This window comes from Doryrhamphus excisus, chromosome 1 (genome assembly GCF_030265055.1).
Source record: "Doryrhamphus excisus isolate RoL2022-K1 chromosome 1, RoL_Dexc_1.0, whole genome shotgun sequence".
NCBI lineage: Eukaryota > Metazoa > Chordata > Actinopteri > Syngnathiformes > Syngnathidae > Doryrhamphus > Doryrhamphus excisus.
This window is the reverse complement of record NC_080466.1, coordinates 27428910-27453444: the sequence shown is the minus strand read 5'-3', so window position 1 is coordinate 27453444 and position 24535 is coordinate 27428910. Positions and strand designations below refer to the sequence as shown.

The 24535-nt window shown below is 40.1% G+C and overlaps 1 protein-coding gene across 1 annotated transcript in view; it reads right to left on the bottom strand.

The window, feature by feature from the left end:
- Positions 1-431: 431 nt before the first annotated feature.
- The window catches only part of kcnk3a (potassium channel, subfamily K, member 3a), a 36597-nt gene continuing 12493 nt past the window's right edge, over positions 432-24535 (bottom strand). Inside the window, exon 2 of the mRNA XM_058080579.1 lies at positions 432-2197. Coding sequence (XP_057936562.1) covers positions 1275-2197 — 923 coding nt within the window. The 3' untranslated portion in view covers positions 432-1274. The remainder of the gene's footprint in view (positions 2198-24535) is intronic.

Here is a 24535-nt window from a genome sequence, read left to right as displayed (position 1 = left end):
TTTAATTATGTGAATAATTTGAAATTATTTTTTTATTTTTACTTTTTTTATATCTGACAAATTTTATATAATAGTGCAAAAGCAGCCTAATACTAGCCTACTACTACAATAATCAGAAGAAGAATAATGATGATAGTAATAATAATAGGCTAATTAATAATATAATAATGATTATTATATCATTGATCACTGTCCGTTGGACAGAATGGTTGCAGAGCTTGAGCGGCGGTTTTGCAGTGTAGATTGTGTGTACTTGTGTACATTTAACGGTGTCCTAAAACAATTGAGTATCTCTACTAAATCTGTCCAAAAGTGGGAAAGTTATATCCTGGTTCTTGTTCCTTATTTGTTTTTTGGATTCCCTAATGTCTACTACATTCATTCATATCCTGTGCACCCCCCCCCCCCCCCCCCCCCCCCCATCCTCAGAACCTAGTGATGCCCCTGATGATAACATAAATAGCTCATAGGAGTCAACTGTAGCTTTATTTGTACCAGGCATTAAAATGAACAGGAAACTAATCTTTTTTTTTCCATGTTTGTACATTACAAATGACACAAGAGTAAAATTTAAGGGGCTTGGAATAAGCTGTACATATCTTTTATAGTAAAGGTGTTTGGAGTCTGTAAGAAATGGCTTTGAAACTCCTACTCTATCATCAACCATCACCCTTTCCACAAAGTAGTAACCATCGGAAAGCATCGTTATTTCCCTATGAAGTGACTGAGAGCAGCCAATCCAGCCTGGTGTCCGGTGTCCGGTGCAAAATGTGCCAAATCTTTACTGACTCTGCCGTTCGCTCTTGTTTTGAGCTTCACACCCTCAAAGCCGCTGACCTGTACCAAAGAGACCTTATTGTGATAATGTGGATGGTGTCTCCATCACTGGAAAAAAAACAAGGCTTTCCATCATTGAAGGCAATATATTGACATCCCATATCTCCACAACCCGAGGTTAAACTTAATTCACTGAGATGGCAGCCGTCGCCCACGGAGAGGTGTCGATCAGGAACAATCTCCAGAATTTGGTAGTAAAAAGACCGTACGGCATGCCAAGTAAACACTTAGGGAATCGGCTTGGTCGTGCCGTTGCTATTCAAGTGACCGACACAACCAAATCCACCCAAGAAGAGTCGATCGCAGCAGAAATAATCCTACGCAGTCAAGATTTGGCACATTGTGTTTGCAATGCACTGGAAAAAAAGTCATAAAAAAAACCTAAAATAAAGTAAAAGAGGCTACAAGGTACGTCTGATTAGGACTAGGACAAATGTCTAGATGGAGCTCCTTCGTTTGTTGAGTCTCCTGTACACGTTGATGCTGTGCAGACCAGTGGACACTGAGCTGATGCCTGAGTGGGGCTGCAGACCGCACATGCAGCCGTTGGAGTGGAGGGGGTTGGAGAAAGCCTCCCCCCCCTGCTCCATGTAGCTGTCAGAGTTGGAGAGGTCACGTGGGATGATCATAGGAATGGAGTACTGAAGCTTCTCTCTGCTCTTGTACCAAAGGCATGAGCACATGGACTGGAAGTGGAGAACCTCGGCATAAACGTTACGGAGACCCCGGCTCGCCGCTCCTCCGCCGCCGCCTCCAATTGCGCTGCCCCCGACACACCCTGACGCGGTGGAGGAAGGGGACGCTTGGTCCATGGAGCAGTGAATGTGTCTTCCCGCCTGGCCGTTATGAGCGAGTAGCGCTCTTTGCTCGGCGTCCCTTTTCTCGTCCTCGGCGTTCATGGTCATGAAGCGCAGTACGGCTAAATTGAGGAAGGCTCCGATCACAGCCAATCCCGTTAAGATGTAAATGAAGCTGAAGGCCACATAGTCCGGCTTGTTCTGGAGAGCGTGGTCATTCTGCAGCGCCACGTAGTCGCCAAAACCGATGGTGGTGAGCGTGATGAAGCAGTAGTAGTAAGCGTGGAAGAAGCTCCATCCTTCAAAGTGGGAGAAAGCCAGCGCCCCCACGCACAGTGTGCTCATGCAGGATATAAAACCCACGGTCACCATGTTGACCATGGAGACCTCAGTTCGTCTCATGCCAAGGCACTTCTTCAGGCGATGGAGAAGATACCTGACGAAGGTGTTAATCCGTTCGCCCACACTCTGGAACATGACCAAGGTGAGAGGGATGCCCAGGAGTGCGTAGACCATGCAGAACACCTTCCCTCCGTCCGTGCTGGGGGCCGCATGGCCGTACCCTGGAGGACAGACGGACATGGACACACGGTAACTGGAGCAGAACTAATGAAAGACGGTGATGATGGAGTGGGGGGGGGGGGCGTGCTGGCAAATAATTCATATTCTTTCAGCATCTGAATCGTCATTTCTCAATGGTGGAATTACCTGATTACGACCTTCTAAATATGCCTTTTAACACTATTAGAGCCCTCTAGACATGAAATAACACCCCTATAGTCACCTTAATAGTCACCTAATATAGTAAACATTCATTCATTTTCTACCGCTTATCCTCACGAGGGTTGTGTTGGGTGTTGGAGCCTATCCCAGCTGTCTTCGGGCGAGAGGCGGGGTACACCCTGGACTGGCCAGCTAATCACAGGGCACATTCCTTATTCATAAATGTGGATATTTTTATCGTGAGAGCATAGAAAACCTGATTACGACCTTCTAAATATGTCTTTTAACACTATTAGAGCCCTCTAGACATGAAATAACACCCCTACAATCACCTTAATAGTCACCTACTGCTGGCAAAGAATTCATATTCTTTCAGCATGTCTTCTGATCAAATTTAAAAACGTCATTTCTCGACGGTGGAATGAAATTGGAGATGAGAATGCACAGCAGCGTGGCGGGAATGGCGGTGATGTTGTGTACAGGAGAGAGAGAGAGCTTGAATTATTCATTGATGATCGTCCTCGGCCCGGCTAATCAGTGCGTTTGCACCTAATTAGCCCTGTGCATTTTTTCCAAACACCAAAGGGTGTGTTACGAAATCAGCTCGAGAAAGATGATGACGTAATGCCGTACTGTCCTCATTCGGGACATTTAGTGGAACTCATTGGCTTCGTCAAGGAACCTGACTTCCTGTTCAGGAGGTTGGAGCAGGTCTTCCAGAAACCAGGACAGCGGTTTGATCCTTGCTAAACGGTAAATGGACTGCATTTGTATAGCGCTTTTTTTTTTTATCCAAAGCGCTTTACAATATATGCCTCTCATTCACCCATTCACCAACCAATTAAAGGTACAGTGTCTTGGTCGATGGAGGAGCTGGGGATCAAACCAGGAAGGTTACTGGACGACCGCTGTACCTCCTCAGCCATGCCGTGTGGTGGTCGGTAATATTGCAGTGCAAATTGCAGCTGTTGCTACAGATATAGTTTACCATCCTCGTTGGTAATAGTTGAGTTCAAAGGTCAAGTACTGTATATATCTTTCTACCTATTTTAAACCTTTAACTTTTGAAGCGGGCGGCACGGCGGTCTAGTGGTTAGCGCGCAGACCTCACAGCTAGGAGACCAGGGTTCAATTCCACTTTCGGCCATCTCTGTGTGGAGTTTGCATGTTCTCCCCGTGCATGCGTGGGTTTCCTCCCACATTCCAAAAATATGCTAGGTTAATTGGCCACTCCAAATTGTCCATAGGTATGAATGTGAGTGTGAATGGTTGTTTGTCTATATGTGCCCTGTGATTGGCTGGCGACCAGTCCAGGGTGTACCCCGCCTCTCGCCCAAAGACAGCTGGGATAGGCTCCAGCAACCCCCGCGACCCTCGTGAGGAAAAAGCGGTAGAAAATGAATGAATGAATGACTCTTTCGTTTGACGTTGCTTTGCTGTACATGACATGCTACATCTTCTTCTCCTCAACCGCGGTAAACATCTGGCAACACATGGACCCCTATTCTGTTACCTTGTCTATTATTGTTTTGGTAAACAAACCTGTTTGTTTGAGCCCATCAGTTGGATTTACTTCATATATCAAGACTGGTTGAAAAACATGGTCATCAGCAACCAACCGTTCACACAACGTCATTTATAGTCATGTAAAATTAGACATACTAGACACCCTGGGGCAATAATTATATTACTTATTACAACAAGAACACAAAGACTCCCCATCATGTATGCCCATCCTTAACTGTAAAATGCAAGCACAGCATAACAGGTTGCATCACATGACGACACAGCCGGCCATATTCACCACTTGGAGCAACAAGCAACTCATTCACTCATTCATTTTCTACCGCTTATCCTCACGAGGGTAAAATTATTAATTTGTTCATACTTTTTAGGTTGTTTATATTGTCTATTTTCATTCATTCATTCATTCATTCATTCATTCATTTTCTACCGCTTATCCTCACGAGGGTTCCGTTGGGTGTTGGAGCCTATCCCAGCTGTCTTCGGGCGAGAGGCGGGGTACACCCTGGACTGGTGGCCAGCCAATCACAGGGCACATTCCTTATTCATAAATGTGGATATTTTAATGGTGAGAGCATAGAAAACCTGATTACGATCTTCTAAATATGTCTTTTAACACTATTAGAGCCCTCTAGACATGAAATAACACCCCTATAGTCACCTTAATAGTCACCTAATAGAGTAAACATTCATTTTCTACCGCTTATCCTCACGAGGGTTGTGTTGGGTGCTGGAGCCTATCCCAGCTGTCTTCAGGCGAGAGGCGGGGTACACCATAGGGTTACCATAGGGGTACTTATGGAAAATTTGGAGTCGCCAATTAACCAAGCATGTTTTTGGAATGGGGGAGAACCCACACATGCAAACTCCACACAGAGATGCCCGAGGGTGGAATCGAACTCGGGTCTCCTCGCTGTGACCCCCTTGCAGCCCGCAACAAGCAACTTGACATTTCGACTTTCAAAAGGCATGCCTTTGCATTATTGTTCCAAACAAGTGAGCAGAACAGTGTGTTCAGGTGAGCTGTCAGGAGATGTCAGCACCGCTGTGTCACATGATTGACAGCTGTATATGGGAGCTGGAGGTGACAAGAGAGAGCACGGAGCGCTCATTCCCTGCCAGCCCGTGTTGCTACCCCCAACAGCCAGGATGTTCCCGTGAGACAGGAAGTCTCCACGGCATCTACTGTAAAGCCACCAGAGCTGCTCCATGGAGAAGACTCAGACTCCATAGTAAAAAAAAACATCATTGACACTTATTAGCCCCGTTTAAAAAAAAATTAAAAAAAAGATTATAAAAATAAAATATATTGTTTCCCTAAATTTGGTTCATTTTCATCTGCAGCCAGTAAAAAAGGGTATCAAACACGCTCTGCCACAACCTGAGACTGGCGCCTGTCTCATAACCTAATTTCCGTCATTATCATATGAATGGGAATATAAAAAGTGCATAACATTAGTGATAAGTACCTTTAAAAAGGCAAAACCAACAAGCCGGGGAGCGGCTTATGAATGTCAATGGAGCACAGGTGCACCGTAGTCACCCCCCCCCCCCCACCCCCATCATTTAAGAAACCTTTTACATTAATGCCTTACAAGCCTTAAGATAAACCTCATTTAAATGCAAGTCATTTTAAAACATCATTGAGCTATATTTTCCACTGTTTGTTATTTGGATATTATATACATATATATACATATATTTTTTTTGTTTTTATAACTGATATATATATATCAGTTATAAAAACTATATATATATATATATATATATATATATATATATATATATATATATATATATATATATATATATATATATAGAGAGAGAGAGAGAGAGAGAGAGAGAGAGAGAGAGAGAGAGAGAGAGATAGAGAGATTATTATATATATTAATATATATAAAAAACTGATATATATTTTTAGTTTTTTATAACTGATATATATAAGTTTTTATAACTGATCAATATATATATATATATCCGTTTTTAATATATATATATATATATAATATGTAATATATATTAATATATATAATTATATATATATTAATATTATATATATTAAAAAATGATAAATATATATATATATATATATATTTGTACGTGTAATATATTAATATATATAATCATATATATATATATATTAATATTATATATAATATTGTATTATATATATATATATTTAGTTTTTTATAACTGATCAATATATATCAGTTTTTAATATATATGTAATATATATTAATATATATAATTATATATATTAATATTATGTTTATCATATATATTAAAACTGATATATATGTATATATACGTATTTGTATATGTAATATATTAATATATATATAATTAGATATATATTAATATTATATACATATAATATATATTAAAAACTGATATATATGTATATATATTTGTATATGTAATATAAATTAATATATATATATATTATATATAATATTATATATATTATTTATATTATTAATAATAATAATTAATATATTTAATCCTCTCCTATTGATTTTCATCAGATGAGGCCACTTTAACTCCTTGGTCACCTGTTTTCCATACATCACGTCTTGTGCTGTTTTAACCTTTCTGGGCTTGTCCCCAAAGATGAAAGCTACCTGGGGCACTTTAAGACAAAACACCACCCACTGCATGCGATGTCTTCATTACTCTGATTAATTAGGCCTCGCTCAGCGTGTGCCTTCAAATACATCAAAGAATGGCATTATTTGGTCTGCTTGGTCTCTCGCTCCCTTGTCATCCAATTAAATTCCCATTGATCACCAGGCCCGATTTGTTTTTGACATCAAAACCAGGTCCATAACCTATTCATCAAGCTGAGCACCTCTCAGGACAATTAGTTTTTCAAGGAAAAATACTGCACAAAAGCCAAACATTATAAAATTACCATGAAATATTGAAAAGATAGGAGAATAAAGCTGTAATGCTTCAGATGAAATATCTCGTTTTTTCAGGAACAACAAGCTTTAGTAGATTTGTTCACTTCCTGTATTCCAAATATACTCTTTGCCAATTTTGAAGTCCATAAGAAAATGTTAAGGCAGTATAGCAATATGGTACTAAAGGTTTTTATGCAGTGCATGTAGACCGGTCCTTCCTTTATTGGATAACTCCTTTGAAGGTCCTCATGTGGAATCATCTTTGATGGCATCCTTTAAGGGCCCACCCGAAGGAGATACATCACCACATTGTTAATAACTCCCCTGTGTGGGATTTACCTTCCTTCCTGCCTGCTGCTGCATTCACTGCCCACGGGAACGCTACTGAGATTTTTCCTTTTCTTTTTTGGTGGGTTGAAAAAATGTCCCTTTCCCACAATCCAAAGGATGCAATACAGGAAGCACACCTACGTGTGGCGCTGTGAACAGACACAAAGACTAAACCAGGTGACACTTACCACATACCATAGAACAGGGGTGGGCAAACTACAACCTGGGGGCCACATGCAGCACACCAAGCGTTTGAATCCGCCAGTTGCTTTCTAAGTATTTTAACTTTTACCATACAAACTGGCAACATGACTTGCAAGTCGGATGTCTTATTTAGTAAAAAATAAAAATTAAATTAAATGACATAGTTTGATGTGGTGAGATGAAAACATGCATCTGATAGTATAACACTTTTACAGATACAATTAGACAAATAATTCAAGGAAAATTATAAGCATAAAATAGTGTATGTGTATGTGTTAAATATATGTACTGGCCCCCGGATAATTTTGTTAAGTCAATGCGGCCCACGAGTCAAAATATTTGCCCACCCTTGCCATAGAAGAAGAAATAACACAAGTCAGTCTTCCACTTTCCAAGGCTGATCTGGACTTTTACTGAGTCATTTTGGGGCTAAGGAGTAAGGACAGTAAGGACTAAGGACAACAAAACACCAGGTCGCTGACATTGTTTTTTTTTTTTTTTTTTTTAAAAAGCATATTTCCCACCTTTTTCAGATTTTCCCACTCCGGAGGTCGTTTTCCAAAAATACAGTATCAGGGCACCCAGAATGTGTGGATTTTTTTAGTTTTTTGTGTGGATGAGGGACTAAAACGATAAAGTACTGAGGAGTCTTGAACCAGTCATGATGTGCTGTATCACTATATTGACGGTTACTATGGTACCCGTTATGTAATTGTATGGTCATATCACCTCGTACTTTGGTACATGACAAAATTAAAAAATTAAAATATTATTTTTTTTTTAAATTAAAGTATTATTATTAAATTATTTTTTTATTTTAATTATTATTTTATTATTTTTTAAATATATAAAATATGAATAAATAATAAACAATTAATAAAATTATGATTAATTAAATGACAAATAAAAAATTTTATAAAGTCAATTTAAAAAAAACAAAAAAACCCAAATTATATTAGGAAAGCAGGAAGTGAACAAATGTTGGTCATATCACCTCGTACTTCGATACGAGAAAAAAAAAACAACAAAAAAATGCAAACTATGTTAGGAAAGCAGGAAGTGAACAAATGTAACAGTTACTGATTGTAAAAGTACCAGATGGAGGGGTAGAATTTAATAAGCTTTGCTTCTTCCTACTCCTTTTGGACATGTGGAACTGTGAACTGATTATGTGATGCATTCAATTGTAATCTGATGCATGTTCAAATGAAATTAAACCATTACCATTACTTTGGCTCTCACAAGAAAACAACATGGTGACCCATAAATATAGCCAGTAGTGCATTTACACTGCATGCATGTGATCTGTATCGGTGTCAGTATCGGACGATTTCAATCATGGATCACCATGATCGGTTTCGGCAGCATAAAAAAACCCTGGTTGGATAGCATCCAAGTATGAATAAACTCATAAAGTATAAATAAGCTCACAATAAGGCGACTCCATTTTGGAGTTGAGTTCACAGCGAACCCATACAGATAACAATGATGATGCCTTCATGACCACGAGAAGCAACCAATTGCAGACAACCTGGGTGTTCAGTATCACCATTCCCCTTAAGGCTATCCAACAGACCAAGATATACCACCCTGAAATGTAAACACCAGATGATAAACAACGTGCTGCATATAAACACAACCACAATAGCGTTAATAGTATGTCTGTGATGTTTGGTAGTGTATATAATAACGTCTTCGGAAGTAGGAATAACCTGTTGACCAGGAATGGCACCCTACAAGTGGGAAAACCACACGGATCCACTTTAGACAAGAGAGGCAAAGGTGGAAACAGGAGCCCTCTGGATATTGTTGTCTGTGCATAATTGCACCAACATAATTAAAGGATAGAGCGTCTCATGTGGCTTATTGAGTTCGACACAAAGTGTTTACTGGTGAGCGATGGGGGGGTGGGGGGGGATTATGTGGGCGATGTAAAGAAGTTTTGTTTGGCATCTTTGACTTTGGTTTCTCTCAAATCGATCAAACTCCTTATTTCTAAAATCACAAATACTTCAACTTGCTGATATAGTTCATCTGCAAACAGCTAAAATAAAATAAAATAAAATAAAATAAAATAAAATAAAATAAAATAAAATAAAATAAAATAAAATAAAATAAAATAAAATAAAATAAAATAAAATAAAATAAAATAAAATAAAATAAAATAAAATAAAATAAAATAAAATAAAATTAAATTAAATTAAATTAAATTAAATTAAATTAAATTAAATTAAATTAAATTAAATTAAATTAAATTAAATTAAATTAAATTAAATTAAAGAGGAGAAATATGATCTCAGTTAAGAACTAAATTTGAAACACTTATATGCTAGGACTACGTTAAAAAGCCATAGCATTTCAGTATGTGGAATCAAACTATGGAATGGATTGAGTAAGGAAATCAAACAATGCACAACGATGAGCCAATTCAAGAAACAATACAAGCAGTTGATGTTTGCTAAATACAAGGATGAAGAGTCTTGAACCAGTCATGATGTGCTATATATATCACTATATTGACACTTACTATGGTACCCATTATGTCATTGGATGCTCATATCACCTCGTACTTCGGTACGTGACAAAATTTAAAAATTAAAAAAAATATTTTTTTCCAAATTTAATTATTATTAATAAATTAAATTATTGTTTATTTTAATTAGTATTTTATTAATTTAAAAAATATATATTATTTTTATTATTATTTTTAATAAATAATAATAATTAGTTCATAAATAAATAATTAATACAATTATTAATTATATAAAAATTAAAATTTTATAAAAATCAATTTTAACAAAACAAAAACAACCAAATTATATTAGGAAAGCAGGAAGTGAACAAATGTTGGTCATATCACCTCGTACTTCAATACGTGAAAAACCCCCCAAAACAAAACGTAAACTATATTAGGAAAGCAGGAAGTGAACAAATGTAACAGTTACTGATTGTAAAAGTACCAAGTGGAGAGGTAGGATTTAATAAGCTTTGCTTCTTCCTACTCCTTTTGGACATGTGGAACTGTGAACTGATTATGTGATGCATTCAATTGTAATCTGATGCATGTTCAAATGAAATTAAACCATTACCATTACCGAACCAGGATACTCGGAGTGCGTTACACTTCATCCACGTATCCATAAGGAGACGTCAGCTGCACGCCAGTATCTCAGGCATACAGGTGGCCTAAGCAGTGTGACGTCACCCTTATCTACATTTACACCATGTGCCAAAGGCTGCACATATCGGGGAATGTTCCATTTGACTGCAAATAAACACCAATCGCGTAATCCCTTCAGAACAGGCTGCCTTTGAGCGGCGGCCCACTCTGTTTTCCAGGGACGCTTCCCCCCCCCACACTTGGCTTTTAAGGCCACAGACATCAGAACGTGACCCTTCTAACCGTAACTCTTCACACAGTAAAAAAAAAAAAAAAAAAACGCACGTAAAAGATGACTATGATAGTAGATTTTCCCACACGGACATCGTCTCTTCGTCACAGACACCCCAAACTCCAGACGACCTCGTCATTGTTTACTCTGGCACTTTAACACAACTTTGGTTCCCTAATCTTCCGACATTACTCTCGGAACTTTTCTGACCTTGCTGGCAGCCGCTGCGTAAAGAGCATGTGAGTGAAAGCAGAGAATTCTAGGAATATCAGAACAAGTTTTCACTATTTAAAGCCAGGAAGGCCAATCAGGGATAACATAACGACAGTTATGGCACAGAACGAAAACAGAACGTGTTCCGCGGTTTTAATGACTTGATATGGTTTCAGGAGAGAACGAGTCAGCAGCGATCCAGCACGCATTCATCACAGGCGGTCTTGATGTAACATCAAGAGGAGACAACACTTTGGCAAAGTCTCCGTCTGGGTTCGCATTAACTCCGTTTACCCCCGTGTGGGCTTTAAATTGAGCCTGGGTGTGAGCCGACGCCGCGCTGACACGGAGTTGACAAGATCTTACAGTAAATCCCACAACATGAACACAAAACATTCATCAATTCATTGTAGCTTATGTTTTGCTATCGCCATTAAAAAAAACAGACCAATTTTGAAATGCTGCTCAGGTTCCTTTTTTGGGGATATGAGTGGAAAACTTGGCAGATGGAAGTTTTCCATGAGCTCAGTGAGCACGGTATTCCGAGTGGAGTGTGAGATCTTTGTGAGGGGGGCTGGCTAATTAAATAAATCACATGATTTATGGCGCTGATACACACTGGATGCAGACTTGTTTGAAAAGTAGTAACACAGCTGGACTGGAACGGGGTTTGCATTAACAAGGACGATGGGTGTGTGTGTGTGGGGGGGGGGGGGGGGGGGGGGTCATTGCGGACGGGAAGTTGATGGGAGCTTCAGAAACCAGACCGAGAGAGTAGGAATTTTCAGTTTTTAAATCTTAATTTCAGCAATACAGTTGATGGAAACTGGGGCTGCACGGTGGACGAGTGGTTAGCGTTAAAATGTGTTAAAATGTTAGAGTTGTTTTGTGAACAGTCGTAATCGTTGCTGAAAAACTACGTAGCTGACGTTGCCTCCTTTCAGACTCCACCCCCAGCAATAAATGATATTAAACCGCTAGCGTCTTGTAAGTAATTCGGCGTCCCGACACAGAAACACTTAAACTTGTTTGACGCCCTTCGAATGCCAACAGCGGCGCTTTGTGGCAATCACACTCACAACCTGAATGATGCATTGACGAACAGCAGGTATTCTTTTATAGATCAATGACAGGACAGGGTTATACCATTTACCGTATTTTCCGGACTATAAGTCGCACTTTCTTTCATAGGTTGGCTGTTCCTGCGACTTATACTCCAGAGCGACTTATAAATGAAAAAAGTGTTTATGTTCCATAAACACTGGACACCTTTTCTGTTCATGTTTATTTTTTGTGTAGCTGAATAACCATTGTGTTAGCATATCTTACACCTATTCAGCCTGTTCTCTATTCTTTTATTGGTAGAACTTGCCTTCCAAGAGGACGTAATGTCTGTTTTGGTTAAGTAGTTTGGAAAATAAATTACCCGCAAAAAATGCCACTTATACTCCAGTGCGACTTATGTATGTTTTTTTTTTTTTTTACTTAATTATGCATTTTTGGCCTTGTGCGACTTATACTCCGGAGCGACTTATAGTCCAGAAAATACGGCACTCACAAAAAAACGTGACTTATACTTCAGTGCGACTTATGTATGTTTTGTTATCTACCTAATGATGCATGTTTTGCCTTGTGCGACTTATACTCCAGAGCGACTTATAGTCCAGGAAATACGGTATGTAATGAAATGTGAAATCAACGGTACTGTATTGTAGAAGATAAAGGTATAAATACTCATACCCAAAAAACTGAATAAAAAGTAGCCATATCTACTATAGTACTCAACATTTCTAATTATGCATTTTTGGCCTTGTGCGACTTATACTCCGGAGCGGCTTATAGTCCAGAAAATACAGTACTTGCAAAAAATGCTATTCATGTATGTGTTTTTCCTACCTAATTATGCATTTTTGGCTTTATACTCTGTAGCGACTTATAGTCCAGAAAATACAATATATATGTGTATGTAAGTCTACAAATCTATTTGTCTAGTCTCTTTAATAGAAGTAGAACATTTGAATCACACTTTAAACCAGGGGTGGTCAAACTACGGCCTGGGGGCCACATGCGGCTTTGAAGTATTTCAACTTTTACTATACAAACTGGCAAACATGACTTGTCGGATAATCTTATTTCGTAAATAAACCAACAAAACTGTCAAATTAAATGACATCATTTGATGTTTAAGGTACTCCTGAAAAAAGGGACATGAGAACATATAACTGATAGTATATAACACTTAACTTAACAGATAAAACTAGACAAATAATTCAAGGAGAATTATAAGCATAAAATAGTGTGTGTGTGTGTGTTAAATATATGTTCTGGTCCCCCGCACAATTTTGTTAACTCAATGCGGCCCACGAGTCAAAATATTTGCCCACCTCTGCTTTAAACCATGTTATTATAAGCAATGATGGGTTGCGTTCAAAGACAATACGTAATTTAAGGTAAATTGACTTGTTTTCAGTGTATTTTCCCACATACTTATGAATATCCACTGTTTACTTGCACACCCACACACATTATAAAACTGTTGTTCCAAGTGTCCTTGAATGCATCTTTTTGCATTCAGACTCTGTGGGGACCGTGTTGGGACGCTCCACGCTCCGTCCGTCTGCCGTCATAACAGAGAGTCTTGCTTGCTACATTACACATTACACTAAAATAATTGCTGTCATTAATTTTGTCAACCCTAATTGACATATCGTATATTTAGACAATTGCAAATATCGAAGCCGTGGTCAGCTCAAAGAACAGATGGATCTGTTCCAAGTGCTCCATTTAGGCTTTCAAAGTGATTCCGTGTGGGCGGACTAGCGAGGAAAAAAAAAAAAAGTGAAGAGAAATATGGAAAGAACATGTTGTGTAATATAATACTAGAATATCAAATTGTTTCTTTTGTAACACTGCCAAAACATACAGTATGCGCAGTCAAAATATACCCAAGTTAGTGAACCATCGCTGTGGTCCATGTGACATTTTTCCTTGGTTCTTTAAACACCACATGACAATAAAGTGCAATTGGACTCCATGCTCAGCCTGAAATATCGTAAATTTCGGTATTTTTCAGACGGACTCTTACATCTCGGCATGGAAAATGGATCAAGTGTGAATGAGGAGACTATTGAATGAACCCACTATTAATCTCTTTCTCTGTTTTGGTTGTAGGACACGTGACGGGAGATCATCAGAAGCACTTGACCTAAAAAGCCAGCTTAGCTATCAACAAAGGAACAAAACCTCAAAGTCGAGCAATGTAATCTAATACCGTCATTTCACGCCTTGTGTTTTATGGAAATTCGATGTGCAAAAAATAGCGACCTGGTCACCAGTTTGTGGCACATGATTGCAATCATGTACCGTATATCCCCTACGGCCTGTTTCGGTGGCTTTTCAGGAGCAGATGCTGTCCTAAAGTGACGTGCGTTGGCAACGTAGCCGGGCACACGACACGCAGATCGGTTTACTTAGTGAAAGCGTGGATGCAATATGGAAAAAAAAAAAGCCTGGATTAAATAGGGACACTGAGAGGCACGCTGATAAACATCAGAGCCCGCGAGCACAAACGACATTGCCTACATTTAGTGGGAAGTGGAATTGGATGCATTATGTGGCCATTTTTTTTTTTTACTTAATTATGCATTTTTGCCATTGTGCGACTTATACTCCGGAGCGACTTATAGTCCAGAAAATACGGTACTCACAAAAAATGCGACTTATACTCCAGTGCGACTTATGTATGTTTTTTTATCTACCTAATGATGCATTTTTTGCCTTGTGCGACTTATACCCCAGTGCGACTTATGTATGTTTTTTTTTAACTTAATTATGCATTTTTGGCCTTGTGCGACTTATACTCCGGAGCGACTTATAGTCCAGAAAATACGGTACTCACAAAAAATGCGACTTATACTCCAGTGCGACTTATGTATGTTTTTTTTATCTACCTAATGATGCATTTTTTGCCTTGTGCGACTTATACCCCAGTGCGACTTATGTATGTTTTTTTATTTACTTAATTATGCATTTTTGGCCTTGCGCGACTTATACTCCGGAGCGACTTATAGTCCAGAAAATACGGTACTCACAAAAAATGCGACTTATACTCCAGTGCGACTTATGTATGTTTTTTTTATCTACCTAATGATGCATTTTTTGCCTTGTGCGACTTATACCCCAGTGCGACTTATGTATGTTTTTTTTTTAACTTAATTATGCATTTTTGGCCTTGTGCGACTTATACTCCGGAGCGACTTATAGTCCAGAAAATACGGTACTCACAAAAAATGTGATTTATGTATGTGTTTTTCCTACCAAATTGTGCATTTTTGGCTTTATGCGACTTATACTCCAGTGCGACTTATGTATGTTTTGTTTTTTTAACTTAATTATGCATTTTTGGCCTTGTGCGACTTATACTCCAGAGCGACTTATAGTCCAGAAAATACGGTACTCACAAAAAATGCGACTTATACTCCAGTGCGACTTATGTATGTTTTTTTTTTATCTACCTAATGATGCATTTTTTGCCTTGTGCGATTTATACTCCAGAGCGACCTATAGTCCAGGAAATACGGTATGTAATGAAATGTGAAATCAACAGTACTGTATTGTAGAAGATAAAGGTATAAATACTCATACCCCAAAAACTGAATAAAAAGTAGCCATATCTACTATAGTACTCAACATTTCTTTCAAATGTACGTCATAGATTATTGGCATTCCGTATTTTCCGGACTATAAGTGGCACTTTCTTTCATAGGTGGTTTCGGTGGCTTTTCAGGAGCAGATGCTGTCCTAAAGTCACGTGCGTTGGCAACGTAGCCGGGCACACGACACGCAGATCGGTTTACTTAGTGAAAGCGTGGATGCAATATGGAAAAAAAAAGCCTGGATTAAATAGGGACACTGAGAGGCACGCTGATAAACATCAGAGCCCGCTAGCACAAACGACATTGCCTACATTTAGTGGGAAGTGGAATTGGATGCATTATGTGGCCATAAACTTTTATCTGCGTGTGCTGTTACAAAAGCAATTACTATGCTAATCGGACATGTGAGGTCTAAGGTTCGGACGATGGAACATACCGTGCATGCTAGTCAACATTTGCCTCTGAGGAGGGGAAAAAGAGGGAAATTGGGGAGACTCCTGGATGTTCCGATACTTAGATCGCCTTTGTTTTCCTTGAGGAACATCCATTTTCTAGAGCTGTTAACTCAACATGCAAACTCCACACAGAGATGGCCGAGGGTGGGATTGAACTCGGGTCTCCTAGCTGTGAGGCCTGCGCGCAAACCACACGACCGCCATGCCCAATGAAGAACAATAAAAAATATTTGACAATAATAATTTTTACTGGGCGGCACTGTGGTCTAGTGGTTAGCGCACAGACCTCACAGCTAGGAGGACCAGGGTTCAATTCCACCCTCGGTCATCTCTGTATGGAGTTTGCATGTTCTCCCCGTGTATGCGTGGGTTTTCTCCGGGTACTCCGGTTTCCTCCCACATTCCAAAAACATGCTAGGTTAATTAGCGACTCCAAATTGTCCATAGGTATGAATGTGAGTGTGAATGGTTGTTTGTCTATATGTGCCCTCTGATTGGCTGGCCACCAGTCCAGGGTGTACCCCGCCTCTCGCCCGAAGACAGCTGGGATAGGCTCCAGCACCCCCCACGACCCTCGTGAGGAAAAGCGGTAGAAAATGAATGAATAATTTTTACTATGTTAAACGCTTCTGCACTCTGTGTGTATGCGAGCGGCCCCGCCTCCACCCACCGAGACAAAGAGGCTCTATAACTGAGAAAAGGGCTTACTCCCAGCTGACTTCGGGTGAGACACTATAGACTTGTGGCCAGCCAATCACAGGGCACATATAGACAAACAACCATTCACACTCACATTCATACCTATGGACAATTTGGAGTCGCTAATTAACCTAGCATGTTTTTGGAATGTGGGAGGAAGCCACTAGCCATCCAGCTAAAAGCAAGAGCTGTTAACTCAATATCCAGCGTGACTGAACGCACAAGGCAGCTAGCATCCGCCACGCTAATCCTCCTAAACCTCACTCTCTTCCGGGTCACAACACCAATGTGACCCACCTGGTCCGGCCACCCCTGTGTTCTTCCCCGGTCTGCAGAACACTAGCCATCAAGCTAAAAACTCAATTCGCTAACCAACAAGGTTCGGCATCCGTGACACAGGACTACATCATCCACACCAATAGACAAGCGAGTCTCCGATTAACCTCAAATATTGATCTACTTTCTACTAAACCAATGCCAGCACAGGGCTTGCATACCAACTCCCCACAGAGCGTCAGCGCCGAAATTGGACATGACACACTAAGATATTATTTATTTTTCCAAACTTTTAATAGAATGACCATCCAGTTTTATGTGAGTGGCAGGTCGTCTTGACCCTTCTGTGGGGCGACTGCAGCCTTGGGCGGTCCAGATGGCGGCGCAGGGAAGATAGATAGAAGTGCAGCTCCACCTCCGCTCAATCTGGAAATTCACCTTACGAGACCCGAGTCACGCATAAACTGAATATCCATCTGTCATTCATTCATTTTCTACCGCTTATCCTCACGAGGGGTGCTGGAGCCTATCCCAGCCGTCTTCGGCTGAGAGGCTGTTTACACACTGGAGTGGTGCTCAGCCAATCACAGGGCACATATTCACACTCACATTCATACCTATGGACAATTTGGAGTCGCTAATTAACCTAGCATGTTTTTGTGGGGAATGTGGGAGGAAACCGGAGTACCCGGAGAAATCCCACGCATGAACGGGGAGAACATGCAAACTCAACACAGAGATGGCCGAGGGTGGGATTGAATTCCGATCTCCTAGCTCTGAGGCTAGCGCGCTAAAAACATGACCGCCATGCCCAATTAAGAACAATAAAAAATATTTGACAATAATAATTTTTACTATATTAAACTCTTCTGCACTCTGTGTGTATGCTAGCGGCCCCGCCTCCACCCACCGAGACAAAGAGGCTCTATAACTGAGAAAAGGGCTTACTCCCAGCTGACTTTGGGTGAGACACTCTAGACTGGTGGCCAGCCAATCACAGGGCACATATAGACAAACAACCATTCACACTCACATTCATACCTATGGACAATTTGGAGTCATCAATTAACCGAGCATGTTTTTGGAATGTGGGAGGAAACCGGAGTACCCGGAGAAAACCCACGCATTGCAAACTCCATACAGAGATGGCCGAGGGTGGAATCGAACTCTGGTCTCCTTGCTGTGAGGCCTGCGCGTTAACCACTAACCACTGCACACCGTGCAGCAGAGGTGAAAACATGTTTAATGTAACATATTTAATGTAAATTGTTGCAGAATTATAAGCAGTGTCAATGATGCGCTAGCAACCAGGCTAAAGGCTACACTGTGCATTGAGCATCGTACTTTATCATTCATTAGTGGCGAGTACCACTGTAGAATGTTATACATAAATCCCTTTAATTAGTGTGTGAGGTATATTATTTAGAGCTTAAGCCTGTTTTCCACCTTTTTTGTGTAGTCTTGTTTTAGCCTTGTTAGTATCTTTATAATTGAGCATTCTAAAGGAGTGTGTTGACTGCAGACTCCATATCGACATCCAGAAGTCCATTTTCCAACATTTAACCAACCTTCAACATTCTCCCAGCCCCCGAGAGACCGGCTGTGTTCAATACATCGGTAACCGTGCTGCTCTATTAGCTTCCTGCCTACCCCGAGCGGTTCACAACAGCGGAATGATTTAGTCAGACGGCAGCAAATGGCTGAATGTTGCCTGCTTATATTCTGTCTCCAAGGGGAATTTGTTTTCCAATTTGTTTTCAGCATCTGCTTAATATGCCAACAAGCCAACCTGGATGAAGTGGGCTGTCACGCACGGGGCCCTAATGATAATAACAATTACAGTCACAGGTGAGTCCTGTTTACCCTTGAGGGTCCCCATCACATTTGGGAGCTCATGAGTACACATTTCATATCCAGGAAAATAATATATACAAGCACTAAAACAACAAGCTTGGAGCTTAATCAACAACAAAAACTGTCAATTTATTCTCAAGTGCGGAGAGACTCCAGGGCTGGAAAGTAAGACGTGACAAAAGCGATTGAATGGTTGTTTGTCTATATGTGCCCTGTGATTGGCTGGCCACCAGTCCAGGGTGTACCGAAGACGGCTGGGATAGGCTCCAGCACCCCTTACGACTCCTGTGAGCATAAGTGGTAGAAAATGAATGAATTAATGAATCTTAACATGTTTTCATCTCAGCTGCACGGTGTAGAGTGGTTAGCGTGCTGGCCTCACAGCAAGGAGACCCAAGTTCGATTCCACCCTCAGCTATCTCTGTGTGGAGTTTGCATGTTCTCCCTGTGCATGTGTGGGTTTTCTCCGGGTACTCCGGTTTCCTCCCACATTCCAAAAACATGCTAGGTTAATTGGCCACTCCAAATTGTCCATAGGTATGAATGTGAGTGTGAATGGTTGTTTGTCTATATGTGCCCTGTGATTGGCTGGCCACCAGTCCAGGGTGTACCCCGCCCACCCAAAGACAGCTGGTATAGGCTCCAGCATCCCCCCGCGACCCTTGTGAGGGTAAGCGGTAGAAAATGAATAAATGTTTACTATATTAGATGACTATTAAGGTGACTATAGGGGTGTTATTTTGTGTCTAGAGGGCTCTAATAGTGTTAACAGCCATATTTAGAAGGTCGTAATCAGGTTTTCTATGCTCTCACCATAAAAATATCCACATTTATGAATAAGGAATGTGCCCTGTGATTGGCTGGCCAGTCCAGGGTGTACCCCGCCCACCCGAAGACAGCTGGTATAGGCTCCAGAATCCCCCCGCGACCCTTGTGAGGGTAAGCGTTAGAAAATGAATGAATGTTTACTATATTAGATGACTATTAAGGTGACTATAGGGGTGTTATTTTGTGTCTAGAGGGCTCTAATAGTGTTAACAGCCATATTTAGAACCAGGTTTTCTATGCTGTCAGCATGAAAATATCCACATTTATGAATAAGGAATCCTACTTTACGGGAATACTTTATGTGCCCTGTGATTGGCTGGCCACCAGTCCAGAGTGTACTCCGCTTCTCACCCAAAGACAAGCGGTAGAAAATGAATGAGTTTTGATCAAGCAAGTTTTGATCTCATCAACTTTTGCATCTCATATCACATATAACGTGGTGTGTTCATGAACGGGAATCTCAACACTCAAAGAAAACATTAATGAAGCATAATCCGTGTGCACAGTTAAGCTGTACATTGAATGTGTATCATGTACTTATAAATTATTACCAAATTGTAGTGAATGAGATGTGTTTTTAGCACCAAAAAACGGTGTTATTATGAATTTCAATGTCAACAAACTAATCTTTCCAAGGACGTATAACACACCTAGGCACACAAACACGAGCAGCATCGAACCCTTCATAGAAACAGCAGACGGTAAAGGCTTATTTTGAAGTATGCCTCACTGCGGTTTCTGGCAATGTATTGATTTTTTTAACCTCGCTACTAACCTCAGGCCATCTCCTTAAGGTCAAGGTCATGCGTGACCACAAACTCCTCAGCTGAGCAGCTTTCTACTTTTTATATGTTCAACAAAGTTACAACCGGGTAAGACTTTGTTTTTTTTTAAATTGTATTTGCAGATCTTCGAAATGTATTTTGCCATTTTTCATACTTTGCACACATTCTGAGTCTGGCTGTACATTTGCACTAAAAATGACTCCGCTTCTCTCTTTAATTACCGTTGCTACCAAAAATAAGAAGCTAAAAGGAAGAAAATCATAATCAATACTTGAACAACAGCAATCTCGACGTGAAAAGCTATAACCCTCCTCTTGTGTTAGGGTCGTCACCGACCCGTTTTACATTTTAATGCATAAAAAGAATCGCATAACATTTATTTATTGCATCAAGGCTTTTTGACTTTGTCAGGAAACTCTATTTCAACTAAATAAAACCAAATAATAATAATTTTTACTACATTTTAAAATGGTCTGGTTGAAATTATGACCACTGTATTGTTAGGGTCGGTTTCAACCCGGTTATAATAATATGACTATAAAGCAATATTTTGAGCCACAACTGAAATCATAAGTGTACAATTAGCCAACACAATGACAACCAGCTCCTCTTCTCATCATGTAAGCTTCAGGGGATTCTTATTTTGACCGCTTTTCCAGTATACATGTGAGGTGAATTCACTCATTTGACTGGTTTGATTTCACATTTATAATTTGGATCATGGGGGCGGTCTAGTGGTTAGCGCGCAGACCTCACAGCTAGGAGACCAGGGTTCAATTCCACCCTCGGGCATCTCTGTGTGGAGTTTGCATGTTCTCCCCGTGCATGCGTGGGTTTTCTCCGGGTACTCCGGTTTCCTCCCACATTCCAAAAACATGCTAGGTTAATTGGCGACTCCAAATTGTCCATAGGTATGAATGTGAGTGTGAATGGTTGTTTGTCTATATGTGCCCTGTGATTGGCTGGCGACCAGTCCGGGATGTACCCCGCCTCTCGCCCGAAGACAGCTGGGATAGGCTCCAGCACCCCCGCGGCCCTTGTGAGGAAGTATTCCCGTAAAGTAGGATTCCTTATTCATAAATGTGGATATTTTCATGGTGACACTGTTCTAAATATTCTGTTAACACTATTAGAGCCCTCTAGACACAAAATAACACCCCTATAGTCACCTTAATAGTCATCTAATATAGTAAACATTCATTCATTTTCTACCGCTTACCCTCAGGAGGATCGCGGGGGGATGCCCGAGCCTATACCAGCTGTCTTCGGGTGGGCGGGGTACACCCTGGACTGGTAGCCAGCCAATCACAGGACACATATAGACAAACAACCATTCACACTCACATTCATACCTATGGACAATTTGGAGTCGCTAATTAACCTAGCATGTTTTTGGAATGTGGGAGGAAGTCTGAGTAAAACCCACGCATGCACGGGGAGAACATGCAAACTCCACACAGAGATAGCTGAGGGTGGAATCGAACTTGCTGTGAGGCCAGCACGCTAACCACTCTACACCGTGCAGCCGAGATGAAAACATGTTAACATTCATTCATTCATTCATTCATTTTCTTCTGCTTATCCTCACGAGGGTCGCGGGGGATGCTGGAGCCTATCCCAGCCTTTTTCGGGCGAGAGGCGGGGTACACCCTGGACTGGTGGCCAGCCAATCACAGGGCACATATAGACAAACAACCATTCACACTCACATTCATACCTATGGACAATTTGGAGTCGCTAATTAACCTAGCATGTTTTTGGAATGTGGGAGGAAACCGGAGTACCCGGAGAAAACCCACGCATGCATGGGGAGAACATGCAAACTGAGGGTGGAATTGAACCCTGGTCTCCTAGCTGTGAGGTCTGCGCGCTAACCACTAGAGCACCATGCCGCCCTAACCAAGACATGAGAAGCAAATTTGATGGTAACTTATTGTTTTTAGTGTATTTTATATCTGATTTAATACGGTAAAAACCGACCCGTTAACATAAGAAATTATACCAGAAATCTAACACAAGAGGAAGGTTAAAATAAACTAAATATTTTTATGACCCAAATGTTTCTTCAAGGTTGTCGGGGGCTTGCGTTTGACATTGCTGTGACGCCGTTGCCTTGACATTAGCCGTAAAATAAAATATAACCGATGTTATGAATGTCAAGTGTTTTTTTTTTACTAGAATAAAACGCAAGTGTGTGCAGACAAACAAACCGAGCAATAAATAATCAAAACAACAGCTCTCGCCCTGTGGCTTATTCACTCGGTGGAAGTAATTAACTGTTACCCTCCATCTTAGGACACTACCGAGCACAGTTATTTTTATTTCTTTTTTTTTTTTAAGTGGTGTTTGTACTGAGGCAAAAAAAACAAAAACGAATATAACCAAGGCTCTCCCATCATTGACATGCTTGGGAGACAGCTCAGTGCTTCAGGAACGATATCGCAACGCAGTCAGCTGATATGAAGCCCCTCCACCAGCGACCAAGCACCCTGAGAGATATGTGTGTGTGTGTGTGTGTGTGTGTGTGAGAGCTGTGTTTCATGATAATGCGCATTCCTCGGGGAGGATTCCTCTATGGTGGTCGTGCAACCGCGTTATTTGCTTGTTATATCACGAAGAGGCGGGTTTCATTTGGGTTTTAAGCCTGCGGTCGTAAAGGAGACACGAATATGTTGATTTTGCTTGGAAAGCGTCGCTATCTATGATATATATCGTTGTTCTTGGTAAGGAAAAGGTTTAACTTGTGAACATGATGTAAAGTGGGTTATTAATGACCTTAACGTTCAAAAGTCTGGCTATGATGGACAGAATTACCAGAACTCAAGATAATGAACGTGTGTGTAAATAAACATGAAGGAAAAGGAAAAAGATGATGTGGTTATTCTTATCACATCACATATCACTCGTCATTTACGTACCATGCTGGAATATACACTGAAAACAAGTACATTTACCTCAATTTACGTGATGACTTTGAACGCAACCCCTAATTGCTCATAATAACATGATGACAAGTGTGATCAAATGTTCATTTGGAGCCGTTAATGCATACAAATATATATCTTTTTTTTTTTTCAAGTGTATATACTGGTCATATATTTCATACAATCTTGTAAATTGTACTTGTATATAATCCTGCGTAAAATTGTTAATTTGTTAATACTTTTTAGGTTGTTTATATTGTCTATTTTCATTCATTTTCTACCGCTTATCCTCACAAGGGTCGCGCGGGGGTGCTGGAGCCTATCCCAGCTGTCGGGCTTCGGGGCGAGAGGCGGGGTACACCTTGGACTGGTGGCCAGCCAATCACAGGGCACATATAGACAAACAACCATTCACACTCACATTCATACCTATGGACAATTTGGAGTCGCTAATTAACCTAGCATGTTTTTGGAATGTGGGAGGAAACCGGAGTACCCGGAGAAAACCCACGCATGCACGGGGAGAACATGCAAACTCCACACAGAGATGGACGAGGGTGGAATTGAACTCGGGTCTCCTAGCTGTCTATTTTGAAATTGTTAATTTTTTACTATTTAACTGGTTCTCTCCAGGAATAAAGGTATATCTAATCTAATCTAATTTAATCTAATCTAATCTAATCTAGATTAGATTATTAATTACATTAGATAATTAGATTAGATTAGATTAGATTAGATTAGATATGAGAGGACAGGATGGATTAGATTATTAATTACATTAGATAATTAGATTAGATTAGATTAGATTAGATTAATCTAATCATCCTCTCATTTCTCTTTCTGCTCATTAAATACAGTCAAAACTGGCAAACTGGCTCATGGCGATTAATCATGATTAATTCATTTGAAAACTGTAATTAATCAGATTACAAATTTTAATCATTTGATAGCCTTTTTTTACTTGTATTATAGCACATATTAATTATATAAATTATTACAGACTTTTTATTTTATTACTGTTTTTTGTGTGGGAAAAACAAAAACAATTTAAATAAAAATAATTTTTTGGACCAAAAAACAAAGTTTTCCCCTGCTTGATGTTTTGTGATTGTGCTGCTAATTATTTCTGTGACTCA